The following is a 14,845-nucleotide window of genomic DNA, read 5'->3' on the forward strand; positions in this document are numbered from 1 at the left end:
CACCGCTCTCAGGGCAGATTATTTGTTCCTGCAGCTCTTAAAGTCCATAAAGCTAAGACACTTGTACAACTGCTACTGTATGTGGTTCATTTTGGGGACCACCTGGTTCACATTTTGCACTACAAGAAACGGTACAATCTAAATTTTTTAAGAACCATCCTTCAGGTTCCCAGATGTGTTCCAAATGCAAGGATATAATTGGAGACAGGTCTCCTAAGCAAGGCCTGGGTTTGTATCCTGTCTCTATATACATGGCTAAAGGGAAATAACAACTCCCAAGGCCTTCTGCCCTTGATTTTCTATGATAGTTTCCAATCAACTGAGTAAAGGCTGTCCAGAGCCATTTGGTGAAAACTGGTCTATCTCCATAAGTGCTGTTGTCATACCAAATAAATGTGGCAAGGAAATTAGTCAAACAAAGAATTGAGGTTATAAAACACCAAGCTGATTTTGCTAGAGTACAGAATCCAATGTTAAGGGACTGCATTAAGAACCCCGTGGAACTGCCAATTGTGGTTTTTTTTTTCCTATGGGCAGTATTAACAAAGAAATACTTACTGGTCCTCCAATCCCCCATTGGGCTAGGCCGGTAATTTTTGCCATTGCACCCCTCTGCTGGACCACTGCACCAACAGAGGGGATTGCCAAAATCCGGGATCAGAGGATGGGTAAGTATTTCTCGATGGTGTCTTAGGCTCTGTGTGCCAGCTGTGACACACATGCCATAGGTTTGCCATTGCTGGTCTAAGGACTGTAATAAAATATGTATGTATGTAAGTTGTATGAGAACACCATTATGATGTAGAAGTCTTCTCAGAATGGTATTGATTGAGGTAAGTCCAGTTTAAAACATGCAATTTAAGGAAGACTTTTGGAACCAGACAGAGGAAAACAGCAAACAAGAAGCCTCACATTTTTTTTTCTTCCCTGTTCTATACTTCTCTCAGGATTATGACAAGAGACAGGTTTCTTATCACACAGAGATAATGCTGTAGGATACTTGTTTGAGCACATCCTTCTCGGAGCTATTGTTGTAGGTCAGAAAAGAGTTCCAAAGCCTTGACTGGGGCCTCCCCCCCAGAACCCCCTTAATACCCACAGAATCCTTTAATTCTAAACCTCTGAGTTCTAACAGAAGTTGTGTAGGGTTCACAGAAAGCCCTTGCACACATACTCAGAGGCACCCTTATATATTACTTCAAATCACTGTTTCTGTGATATGGTCAGAGAGAGGGAAGACGGGGGGGGGGAGTGTGCTGCTTATATACTGCCCCATAATGCTTAAAGCAATATCAATATGGGCAGTTTGCAATTTAATTATGCAGGCTACCCATTGCATCCCCTCCCAGCAAGTTGGGTACTCTTACCGATCTCGGAAGGATGGAAGATTGAGTGAACCTCAAGCTGGCTACCTGGGATTGAACCTGAATTGTGAGCAGAGTTTTGGCTGCAGTACTGCAGTTTAAGTACTGAATCTTGAGGCTCCTATTAAAATTTTGTTTGCAGACAGCAATCTGCCAGCCAGTTGTATTTCAGGAATTTTAGTAGTCCTAAAAAGTAACTTCCCCAGCTCTAGAAGAGGAGGTAATGATACATTTAGATACAGGAAAAATGTTGAGGTACAAGCCTGAGGAGGGGTTTCCTTTCTTTGCGCACCTGAAAAGGTGCTGTCCCCTCAAAAAACATCTTAGTACTGTAGCAAGAAGATAGGCATACAAGCATGGAACTACAGCAAAGAAGGATCAGTTACTGCAAAGGTTTCACACCTGCTCTGAACTGTGCTAAGCACCATGATCCTTCTTGACCCTAGCCCACCTTTTGAGCTACAAGCACGCTTGGGAAGGGGGGAGGAGAAGGGAAAAGTTGCCACTTTCTATGTGACTTACAGATACAAAGTATGTTGAAGGTGCTAATGCACCGTGCCAAAACCTCTCGTTGTAGAAGTGTCCTTGCAGACCTAAACCAGATATTTCCAGACTCTGGAACTCCCTCCCACAGAAGACCAGTCTGGCCCCATCTTTACTGTCCTTCTGCAAGCATACAAAGACCTTTCTCTTCAGACAGGCTTTCCTTAATGGTTGGCTATCTGAGAAGGATTTTGAAACAGTGCCTTGTCGCTTTGAATCTGTTTTCGGTGTTGATTTTGTTTATCATTTTAGTTTGGTCTTTGTTTGAGCCTTTTAAATATTTGTGTATTTATTGTTTTTAGCTTTAAATATTGTCTCCTATTTACGTAAGTTGCCTTGGGTGCTTTTTAAAGAGAAAGGCAGGGTAAAAATATTTTAATCAATCAATCAATCTAGACAGAGGTCCACACAAAAAGCTCATGAGAAGAGGGGACCACCCTGGTTCCATCCCATTTTGCCTATGATTTTGTTGCCCTCCTGAACCAAAAATGGGATGGAATCAATTTAATGCTGGTAATATCACCAAGTATCAAAAACTAGCTTAGCAAATTCACCCATTCTTCTTCTTTCATCAGAGGCAAACGTAAGTAAGGCTGCAACTACATAGTCAAATACTGCAGGATTTTCTGCAGGTGTAAAATGAATTAATTTTTACTGATCACATGACACAAAAACCAATTAAAATCAGTCTGGCACTTTTCTGCATCTGACATGGATTTTTTTCTCTCTGCTACTTTTATTTCAAACCAGAACAAACTTTTCTTTGTGTGATCAGTTGTTTCATTCTCCTAAGGATTGGGGAGGGGGGAATGACTAGAAATTGTATTCTGGTGCTGTACCAAGCTGGGCATTACGTTTTGGACCGCAGGAACACCCATCCGTGCAATCTTTCTTCCTAGTCACCCAAAGCATTACATTTTTTAAAAAAAACAAAACTACCTAATTTAATGCTAAATCACCTTATTACTTCTGCATGGACAAGAGGAAAAAAAAGATACAAATTGATATGAAATAGAAAGAACTCCAACGAACTACAGCAGACTGTATATTTCCATAGTACATGTGTATGTGTTTATTATTATGGAGAGCTCTGGAAAGCAGTTCCTTTCCCTCAGCACTGTACAACTCTTCAAACAGCCGGCTTTACAATGAATCATAAAAGAGCCAGGGATCGGCAGAGGGAGCTGTCAAAGGAAAGAGACAGTGAGCGCATCTCAGACTGCATCAGACTGAGGGATCAGCGTGGACAATGGCACCAGAACAACTCACAGTCTCTCTATGGTCACCTAAGGCAAACAAAAGTGTAAAACGGACTGTGAATTAAGACGCAGCAAAGCCAGATCGCCCCAGTTCAGTTTGTCAGGGCCATCACAGCCTAAAGTAATCACTCCTCTTTTCTGCCAGTGTTGGACGCAGGGAGCCCAAGACTACTGGAAGCTGGAGGCACTGTTGGTGAAAGGACCAGTACTGCATGACTGCAATGGCCCCACTTCAAACAAGAGGTGCTGTGAGGTGAGAGGGTTTTGTTCTAACATTTCAGCTTCAGGCAGTGAATACAGAGTAGACCCTGACAAGCAAGTCTTTTTATCCCAATTGAGGCTGCCAACCAGCCACACAGTTGGCTCTAACTTTTGAAAACAGAGAGCAATCATGCCACCACGTCTGTGGAGAAGAACCTGGAAAAATTAGTAGCAACCACAGAAGCCAGCGGATCCGGAGACCTATTGCCAAGGAATCAACCAAAGCCGGGCTACTAGCATATATTAAACCTTACCAATTCAGAGATTCCATTCTGCCTACCATTTGCAAGGGCTAACGTTGCATACTTTCCAATTCCATTTTGTGCCAAAATGCCTCTAGGTCCCAGGATGTTCATCTAGTTCTCAGTCCTCAGAAGTGCAACAACACTGCTTGGCAAAAGAGGTGTCAGGTTGTCCCTTCTAGGATCTCTCAATTGCTCTTCTCTCCTATATCTTGTGCCCTTGGTTTGTTCGTCCTGTGTACGGGGAAAACTTTTGCAGATGTGGGCAGAAGCAAAACATCTGCATGAGAGTAGTTACATAACAGCAGAAGATAGAAAGGCAGCAAATAAAATTCAGATACTGAGGCATCCTAAAATGAAGAAGCATTTGAAATAGGCCAAGTTAAAAGGAAGGATTGCAAGACAAGGACTGAAAGATGAAAGCTTACTGGAGTTGGGGGAGGGCAGCTGCCATACTTGGCAGTTAAGAGAGGAGAACGAATGCAAGATTAGGTGAAGATGAAGATATCCAATTGTGAGAGATTGGAAAGAGGAGGAGGGAAATGTGGAGACCCTGGAATTGCTTGCCTCAAAGCCAAGGAAGAAACAGCAGCAAGAGAAAGCAGCAGGCAGATTCTTCAAGCCACACCCAAAGGCATCTTGATGGGCATCCGATTCATCAGGCACTCAATAATAAAGAGATCCCAGCACGGCTGGGATTAAACCAGAGCCTCCGCTCCAACTCTAATTAAGCAGAGCCTCCACATTCGGTGCCTGGAGAACTGTTGAAATAATCATCCTGGTTTGCGTACAGACTTAGCCGTGCCTAGAGTAGACCCACTGAAATCAATGAAAGTGAAATACGTCACAGATAACCACTGATTTCTCTATCTCTCTCTTTCTTGAAAGTGTGTGTGTGTGTGTGTGTGTGTGTGTGTGTGTGTGTGTGTGTGTGTGTGTGTGTGTGTGTGTGTGTGTGTGTGTGTGTGTGTGTGTGTGTGTGTGTGTGTGTGTGTGTGTGTGTGTGTGTGTGAGAGAGAGAGAGAGAGAGAGAGAGAGAGAGAGAGAGAGAGCAAATCCTTGAGGGGAAGAAGAAAGTTAAATAAGGAAGAAATGCAGTTCGCAGCTTCAAACCTGTTAAGAAAAACATGAAAGCCTTCCATTGTTTTCGTATGTAAAAGAAACCTGGTCAGTAACCACAGAAGCTTGAAGGCACTCCTTGCCTTCTTCCTTTGGAAGCAAACTCAAAGCTGAAACTAAAGTGGTGCAACTAGGGTTTGACCAAGGACACTGAAATGTAGAAGGGCCATTAATTTGATGCTAAGAAGGGCACAAGCAAGTCAGCCACTCCTCTCCAGACAAAAAGAAGGTGCTGTCAGTCCAAAACTAATATGGCAATTGTGCACTCAGATGAGGTCTTCCTTTCCATTTGTCTATGCTCTCCCCATATATACCAGTCCCATGTCCATGATTAATCAACAGGGCACTGAAGGCCCAAGTGCCAAAACTGTTAGTTATGGCTTTGAGCAAATTCCAGTGTGACTACAAGATTTACTTCCCCCACATAAGAGTGGTGCAGTGATTAAACTGCAGTACTGCAGCCAAAACTCTGCTTGTGTCCTGGGTTCAATCCCAAGCAGCCAGCGTGAAGTTCACTCAAACATAGGCACACTTCCTGAAAAGCATGTTCCACTACGTTCAGCAAGACTTTCTTCTTCCTCTTAAAACAAAACAATCTAAATTTGTCTTATGTCCCACTGAAAAGCACATAACAGAACTATCTACCCTGAGAGTCAAATATGATTGAGTAAATGAATGACGAAGGCTTCATATTGCATTTTAAATAATTTACCTCTTGACTGTCTTGAGATACATGGATGTGTAAGGTCTACATCTCTATATTACTCACTTCAGTCCTACTTCTCCTTGCAGTCTCTGTTGCAACCCCTTTCCCATCACATAAAACAGTTTGTTCAAATAATTTTACCATTCCGTCACTGGCTGTATGTGGATTATGTCATTATATAGCTTAGTCACTAGGTGGCACTGGGCTTAATTGTATCTGGCAGGAACCAGGGAGTTTTCCTGTGCTTGTTCAGTTCTTGTTTAAAAGAGACAATAAAGCTCTTGTCTGATTTCTTAACTGCTGGTTTTCCTAAACTTTCCATGATACCTTCCTATTACTTCATGACAATTCTTGCCTTCTCACCACACAGTCTTATCTACGTCATTATTCTCCCTGAGTTGAACTGTGTTTTTGTCCCCACTTAGATGGAGAGGCACAGCCTCAGGACTTGTTTTCGATGACAGCAAAATTGTTGCAAGCCATCTTGGAAATTCCATATTGACAGGAAGGGTGAAAAAAAAGGAATAAAATATAGGTGAGCAAAAAAAATCGGCGCACTCTGGACACATGCCAAATATAATTCTCTCACTCTCCAAGTAATTCCACCATGTCTGTTAAATACCATTGCACAGTTCTGGAATTTAATAGATAGAAATCTCCTAAGGAAATGCAGTGTCCATTTTCCTCACACAACTCTAGAACGACACCGAACATTCCCACATATGAGCAATTAGGGCCTTCAGAGGAAATTCAGTCTTCACATCTTTTTCTACTAAAGTTAAAAGGAAAGGTTCTTGTTTATGCATGCAATTAATCTGTTAATGCATGCACTTAATCTGCAAGGATCCCAGGAAAAGAAATATACACGTAGCTATCAGATGATTCACTTGCAAAGAAGCCTGGTGCCAGTGGGCCTGGCATCCATGTCGGAAACTTATCTAAAATCTTGAGCAGAAAAGCTTTTTCTGATATATAAACGCACATTACATCTCATATAACGCATTAACAGCCAGGATATAGAACATGCTGACTTCTGCCAAACTGGAATGTTCCTCTGAGCATGCGCAAAGTGCAATGTCCTAACCAACAGATAACCACAAACATCCCCTGCTTGCCATCTCCGAGAAGTTTGTATACAGGGAAGCTTTTAAGTAGGAGCTGGTGTAATTTTTAGGGCTGGTCTAAATAGTTTTTCTAGCCTTTTATGCATTTTTAATGTGTAGAGAGAGGGAAAAAATGCTTTCTATCACTGCTCTGAGCAATGTATGTTCTTAGCCATCTTTAGCAGTTTCTTGGAAAAGGCAAGCTGTGCATTTAATAAACAAGCCAAGCAGGGTTGGCAGGAGGAAAGTTCCCAGGCAAGCTCAAACCACCTGCATTGATCATAAATTATTAGAAAAGATTTGGAATGATAACATCCAGCTGTGAGGTGGCAGATGGCTAGCTAGAATTTCATTGTGGGCAGAAGCTCATTAGCCAGCTTCAGGTGAGGCGTTGTATCGTTCAGCCTTGGCACCTCATTTGCAAAAGGAGTGTGAGAGTTCAAAGCTACATTCTAGGGATGTTGGGGTGATGATATATGCAAATGGCTTGAAACCAGAAAAATGTATTAACACAAAACTTTAAGTCCAGGAGGACCCAACCCATAAACATTTATTTAATTTTATTTATTTAATTTATATCCCGCCTATCTGAATCACATAGGACCACTCTAGGCGGCCATCTCTGGCAAAGCGAGATATCCTTTACATAACATTGTTCCGAGGAAATATCTGCCTAGCCTGTCAATGTTCTTCTCCCACACTTCAGCCCTGGGGGCCATCCCACCTGCTACTGCATGGTAGCAGCTCTCTGAAATAACTAGCGCTCTGTTTATTCCTCTGCCTTATCTGGAGAGCCATTCTACCCATTGCTCCCCTTACTGTTAGACTACAACTCCCATCATCTTCAACCATTGGCGTACCTAACCAGGACAGTCAGAGTTGCAGTCCAATAGCAACAGGGACTCAAGGTTGGGAAAGGCTAAAGAGACTGAACCTGGGATGTTCAAAATCCAATTTTATATTACAATTTCCCCATGTATGACAACCTTCACCCTCTGCACCAGCCCTACTGTTAGACAGTCAGGCAGTGACATCAAGAAGCCTGTTTTCAGATGTCACAAAAAGCTGCAGAATGCTCATTTGTTTGCTGTTACTGCAATGCTACTTCAACGCAGGCAGAAGGTGAGGTACTTGCTGGATGTCCTAGTGGAGGTGCCAACATAATTTGATGGGGTTATGGTGGGTACAACATATTTGCTGTTCAACCTTAGGCAGCAAAATGTCTTAGACTAGCTTGTTCTTTCTTCTTCTTTCTTCCCACTCCACCTCATGCTAACCTCAGGTTTTTCGGAGGCATGTAAGGGTTGTTAGCAGAGCAACTCTTCTTTGCTATCACCACCAATCAAAGGAAAGAAGGCAGACAACTGAGCAGCAGGAATAGTGCGCTTTCTCATGCCTCTGCCTGCCTGGAAAGGAGAGACCAATGGGACATGATGGTGAGGAACAGAATCAAGGAGTTCCAGGGCATCAGCGTGGAACCCTTTGCTGAAGCCAAGGCTTGCCCAAGGATATGGCTTTGGAATGAGCATGAAAGAAAAGGAGCAAAGCAATGTCATCAAGCAGGTAGGCTGAAGAGCCTGTTCATACTGTGAAATTTGGTGTGATTCGGGCAGTGCTTTAAAGGTCCTTATCTTCAGTGCAATCTGTTTTAACTCTTGGTACTCCTCCACAAAGGCAGAACAAAGAGCTATTTTGCATCTCAATCAATTGTCCCAAAAAGATTGCATGCCACAACTCTGTGCTGGAAAGATACGGGCCAGCTTGTAAAAGGGAAGGACGGATCGTTCTAAATAGAAACACAAGCTTACAAGGTATTTTTTCCCATGCCAAACAGTCCTATCAGGGAACCATATGCCATAACTATAGGCCAGTGTGGACAGGCTCTGAAAGTGTGAACAACAATGAGAAGAGCCAGCCCTATTTTACATTTGCGGAGGGAATCTCTCATGCCCATTTCAACCCAATGAATGCAAAAGCCTTAATCCTATATACTAAGAGCATTCTCCAAATGCCATTCTTTTTGTAACCAAAACAGCACCGTCTATGCAGGAGAGCAGGCTTGGGAGAAGTCCAAGATCTATAGAAATAAAAAAGTGAAGACAGTTCCAGTGTGCTCAGAACAGCAAGTATCTATTGGCAGAGAAAGGGAACCAGAGAGATGGGGATAATGTACACTGGAAAAGGTTATGGCCAACTAGCAGTTTAGGCAGGAGCATGGAAAACTACAACATTTTGCTCCATTTTCCATTTGTTTGATCAAAGACTGAGCCCAAAATCTGCTTCCATTGCTCAGCCTTTGAAATACACAAAGAGCATATACAGACCATTTTTATACCTAGAAGACCACTATCAGCATACAAAACATATTAACAGAGAAGTAGCAAGAGGATTCTTGGGAAGCATCTCTAAGTTTTGCTCTTTTTTTAACTGCATTTTTCAGGGAGAGTTGGAAATCAAATGAAACATTCCTGCTGTTTAGATTTGAGGGATACTAATCAAATGGGTTCTGCAAGTGTCAGCAGCAAAAGACCCCAACAGATACCAACCAATATGCCATTCTGAACACAATGGTCTCAACTGATGTTGGACATGAATAGCAAGGATATCTCCAGATAGGGCTAAGACAAAATCCTGCCTGAAACTACTATATGGGAAAACCATGACAGTCAGAGTTTACAGTAGCATGATAGCTACATCAAGAACTGGCTCAGTATAAGGCAGCTTACTCTATTCTATATTCCTAAACATGAGTAGGATGGTGGAGAAAAGGAATGCCACAAAATACAGATATAAGAAATTGCAGAAATTGTATCTGCTATTGGGTTGGACTAAGCTCTAGACACTTACCTTGCTTAGGTATTGATTGCCAACAGCTCTGTTCCATTGCTAGGAAAACAGAGGCATAGAACTGGCAAGACAACCTTTGTGATACGATTGGTTGTTGGCTTATGAATGCTGCAAGTTTTGGTGTTACACTGAACTCTTCATCCAGCAAAACACACAGAATTCAAATGAAATCTGACACAGATTCAAAACCAGAGGCAAAGGAATGTCAAGAGGCATGACGTAAACATGGGGAGCTTACTGGACTTTGGTTTTGAATGACACTCTTAAGTACTTTTGATACATATGTAGGCAAAGTATCAGCTTGCTATGTTCAATATTTTTCTAATTCTCTCTTCCTCTCAAAAATAAAAGAACGATGTGCTATCAAGTAAATTCTGACTTAAGATTACTCTTTCCATGTTTCCCAGGTAGAGAATACTCAGATATGGTTCACCATTCCCTTCGTCTGCAAGCCCCCTGGGGCTGTACGGCTTACCCAAGGCTATACAGGCTGGCTCTACTTGCAGGAGACACCGCGATAAATCAAGCTCCCAACCTCTGGCTCTGTAGGCAGATACCTAAACCACTGAGCTATCCATCCAGTTCCTCCTCGGAAAACACCTCCAATCAGTAATTTCAAAGCTTTCTATTTTTAGGAAACTCTATCAACTGATCTACTTAAGAATCCCTCACAGTTTGCCATGCAAGTCGCCTTGGGTTCTTTTAAGGAGAAAGATGGGACAAAAATATTGTAGATAAATAATACATGTAATAGAAAATTCCACATTGTCTATGGGCCCATTCGGAGGTTTCATGGTCAATTCGGACAGGCCCTCTGCCTTCTAGTTGCCTCATGCAAATTAAGACTATGGCCCCCAATACACCGAGCAATCCATAGCTGCTCCTTATTGTTGGGAAGGATCATTCTAATCTTTCAGGAAAGCTCCACTGTTTCTATTGTTACTGAACTCCTCACTGAGGAAAATCTCAAAAGGCTCTCAAAGAACTGCAGAGCATGTCATAAGACAGTTTGAAAGTTGTCCCTCCTAATTCCTGTGGTATTTATAAACCGGGATACATTTTTGATAAAAATAGAAAATGTCAGAATAAGCTAGAGCAGCTCACAGTCCAAGCGGAGAAGGCACCTCACACCCAAATCCCTACACATGCATTCGAAGCACAGTGCCCGCCCCACCCTCAATAATAAAACTCTCCATTTGGAGTGTATCTCAGGGGGCAAAAGTGACATAGAAATCTTACATATCAATTAAAGTTTCGCTGAGAAATTCAAACTGTTAAAGCTCTTTAAAAATGCATTATGTACTATATTTATATTCCACTTTATTATTTATTTAATTACTCTGATCTATTTGACACCATTATTTAGATTTAGCTGACACCACAAGATTTGTGAAGAGTCATCCGACGTGCAAATCAAATGAAAAACAGTTCAATAAAAGCACAAGAAATCTACAAGCTCTTTCTCTGGAAGATCTCAAACAGGCACACATTAACTCCCCACCTCGCCCCATTTTACTCTCAAAACAATCCTGTGAGTTAAAACAAGAGGCAGTCATAGGCTCAAGTTCACTTCAGTAAGTTCTCCTGCTGGTTTGAAAGTTGACCCCGAGTCTCAGCAGTCCTATCCTGACACTCTTTGACCACTGCAGTATCCTGAATGTCCAAGGGATAATAAAATCACATCCAAAATGGAACAAATGGAACAAATGGTGCTTCTCTTTTATCCTCAACAAGTTCTCAACCCTTGAAACTACTCTGTAAAACAAAATCCATGGTAATTGATTACCTATGATATCTTCCATAGTCAATAGTATTTAGAATATACATAATAGAAATGTGTGTGTGTGTGTGTGTGTGTGTGCTAACATAGGTACAAGGTAGTGGGGTGGGACAGTGTTCTCAAAGCCATGGGGCTCAAAAACTGTATTCTTTATATTGCCCTTACTGGGATTTGCTCAGCAGCCTTCCAATGATACGTGCTGGTCCAACCCTGCTAATTACTGATCAGTTCTCAAATACTGTACTTAACACCCCGTTCCCACTCAACACATACAACACTTGCAGTCCATGTAACTCATCCCTCTCTTCTCAAGGAACACTCTCCAATTTAAAGCAACGGCACATGTATCTCTATGTACCCTTGCTACATTCCACCTGCAGCCCACACATCTCTAACCAGCTGGCCCACTGCCCCTACACATCCTTGAGCATAACTAGGTGGATCCGAGGGGAACCAAAATCCAAGAATGTCTGGAGTACCACGGTTTTTCCATTCCTGCCCATTCCTACACATTCTGCAGGTGTCTCGCAGTCTAGCCCCACACACTTGCCACGTGTGCTCCTGATTGCCACAGGCCTCTAGGTCCTTGCTTGTCACCCACCTGCACCCCACAGCATAATCACAAAGCCCCAGATCATATAAGCATACGTGTTGGACACCAACGCCCTCCTCTGTCCCTTCCTTCTCCTGTCCTGAACCTCACCCGTGAGATCTCAGCTGCTTTCTTGCGTTCTGCACCAATGACCACTTCCACACGGCTGTGCCGAGAAAGCCCTAAACAACGCCCAAGCTCCTTGAGACACCCCTCACACACACACACACGTTCATTTAAAAGAATGGACTCCATTCCCCAGAAGTCTACGACAGTCAAGATGCAGTGACAATCCTCCAGCGGCCCACGAACTCTTTGTTGTTCTCCCCATTGATCTAGGGCGACGCTTTGCTCTGAGAGCCCAACCTGAAGAGATCTGAACCTTCTTCTGCACTTTCCCGCCCCCCTTCTTTTCCCCCGTCCAGCCCCACTTCTGGTCCATCCCGACCTGGCCTCCAGCTTCTCCCATCAATAGTTTTGCAAGCCACCTACCGACGAATTCCATCCGCCGCCGCCGCCGCCCCGCCCCAAGGAAAGCCCGGCGCCTCCTGCCCTGTGCGTCGCTCTCCCTATGGATTCCAACCTCAGAGACCCCTTTCTCATCAGTCCCCCGAGCCCTTTTACCGTGTCAGCGCTCCGGGCGGTAGCCCCACAACTCCCGTGCCCTGCAACAAGCATCCCCTCTTTCAGCCCCACACATTTCTCCACTACCATTACACGCAGACGCACTGCACCCAGAAAAGTCATCCCGCCGCCCCCCTTCTTTGCGCCATCCTCTTCCAAATACAACGCGCACCCCCCCCCCAAAAGCAAAAGAAAAGATTCCCGCGAGCACCACGCCCTGCCGGCAGCCCCGATCCCCACAGCGCTGCGTTTCCTAGCCGCCCCCCGCCCCCCCCCCGCAACAAACCAGGAGCCACCCCCTTACCTCTTCCATGCTGGACCCCTCACGGTCTCCAAGGGGCGGCGCCGGGGCGATCCATGGGGAAGGGGAATATCCCCGGCAGGGGCTGGTAGTGGTAGCAGCGGGCACAGCTGCAGAACGCACGACCCACCCCCTCTGTCTTGTCTGTCTGTCTGTCTGTCTATCTGCCTGCCTGCCTGCCTGCCTGTCTCCACCCCGTGGCCCCTCCCTGCTCATTCCCCACTCGCAGCCATCCAAAGACACAGCCCGGAGTGGGTCATGTGAGGCTCCTGTCTCTTCTGCACGCTGGGGAATGGGGAGAAAGAGGGGGGCTGGGAGGAGAAGCCTCTCCCCCCCCCCCGTCGCCTGATGCAATGCTTCCCCACCACCACCCCAGAGCTACACCTTTTTCTGCAAATCTGGAGAAGAAGAGGGGCACGTCTCCCATCCGTGATGCCCCTCCCTTAGCAACACATCAAGCTGTTATCATCATTCCCCTCTTCATTAAGAACTGGGGAAAACAGAAGGAGGGTTAAAACAGAACCCCGGGTTGCTATTCCCCCTTTCCCTCCCGATGCAACGACACCATCGCACGGGTGGGGGCTACTCGCGCGCACCTTTAGCAAATCTAAGAGAGGAGACCCGTGGTCTTTTATGAGGCCACCCTGCCCCTCCCTTAGCCAACGCTGTTATCGCCCCTTCCTTAAGACGCCGGACGAAATGCAAACAAGCGGAGAGCGCTCTTGATAGCAACGATTTCCCTCATGCATGCACGCTTCCAGTCTGTTGGAAAAAGGATCTCTTGGGGGAAAAAACCACGCCTCTGTAGCAACCGGGACAAGAGATGGCAACCCATCACCCGACCCCCCTCCCTCAAAAAAAAGGGGGGGAAAACACCAAATAAACAAACCACCACAGACTACAGTACAGAACTGAAAGAAAGACCAACGTGGGATAAGGACATCTTCTATTACGTCCTTCTCACAGCAATTCTTTTATTCTCCTCCCTCCCTCCCACCCACCTGCCTCCCACTCAGGAACAAATGGGGAGGTGTCTCTCTGGTGTAATACACCTTTTGCAAATGCAACCGGGATGCTGCATGGACTTTGATGCTCTCTTGTTGACAAGGGGAGTGGGATGGGAAGCCACCAACAAAGAAACCACCTGGTGCTAAGATGTTGATCTGAGATGGAGGCCTCCATCACCTCAAGACTATGGCAAGTTTATTTGGAGAATGGGTATGAAGAATGGGTAGTGTGCATGTAATCAGATGTTTCTCAACTACAACTCCCATCAATACTTGGCTGTATAGACAATGGTGAGGAATCGTGGCAACAGCAGTCCAAACACCTCTGGAGAACCACATATCTCTGAAATGTGGTGTCTAATGACAATGAGATAGGCAGCCTGGTGAATACATAAGCTTTGGCTCAAAATTTCTGTCTATGGGCATTCTATTATAAAACACCTGGAATCAAACTCCCATTAGCTCAGTCTAGGCTGACTATCCTTGATGATGACACTCCCTCACAGAGAAACAAGACCCCCCTCTTTCACTGGGAATGGTGAGAGTGTGAAACCTGTGCATCTTCAGATCTTACAACATGACTACAATTTCTATCAGTTTGTCCATTGCCCACGTTAGGGTGCAATCAGACAGCTGCAGAAATCTATTTCCCTTAAAGCCATCCTTCTGCCTGTTAGCAAATGTTCCAGCTTGACCTTAAAAAGTAGGAGTTCTACAGGTGGACCAAAAAGGTCCAGCTTGGGCACAGATCAAGGTTGGGCTGATTGCATTACAAACAGTCCAAATTGGAAACTATTTCCCCATTTTATCACAACCCTCCGTTGCACCTGATGGAGGTGTTTTCCTTCATGACTGTGCTCTGCTGTATTCAAGGAGGCTTACAGTTAAGCAGGCAATTTACCTGTGAGAAGGCACAGAACTTTCTCTTGTGCTACCGCGCTCGAATTTGGCTTCAACCTGTCCCTTAAATAAGAGTGAATATAATGAACCTGAGGAAACCATCCAAAACGAAGGACTGCTCTCTGGCAGTTGAAGTATCATCCTAACCATTGCTCAGTTAAGGATAGCTTGAGCATATCATTATGTCCACTCTTCGT

The 14,845-nt window shown here is 44.5% G+C and overlaps 1 protein-coding gene across 1 annotated transcript in view; it reads right to left on the reverse strand.

Annotated features, from left to right (window-relative positions):
* Positions 1-13,413, reverse strand: part of ARHGAP23 (Rho GTPase activating protein 23) — a 204,832-nt gene extending 191,419 nt beyond the window's left edge. Inside the window, exon 1 of the mRNA XM_020785530.3 lies at positions 12,745-13,413. Within this exon, the coding sequence (XP_020641189.3) occupies positions 12,745-12,957 (213 nt within the window). The 5' untranslated portion in view covers positions 12,958-13,413. The remainder of the gene's footprint in view (positions 1-12,744) is intronic.
* Positions 13,414-14,845: the final 1,432 nt, after the last annotated feature.

The sequence above is a fragment of the Pogona vitticeps genome, chromosome 6 (genome assembly GCF_051106095.1).
Source record: "Pogona vitticeps strain Pit_001003342236 chromosome 6, PviZW2.1, whole genome shotgun sequence".
NCBI lineage: Eukaryota > Metazoa > Chordata > Lepidosauria > Squamata > Agamidae > Pogona > Pogona vitticeps.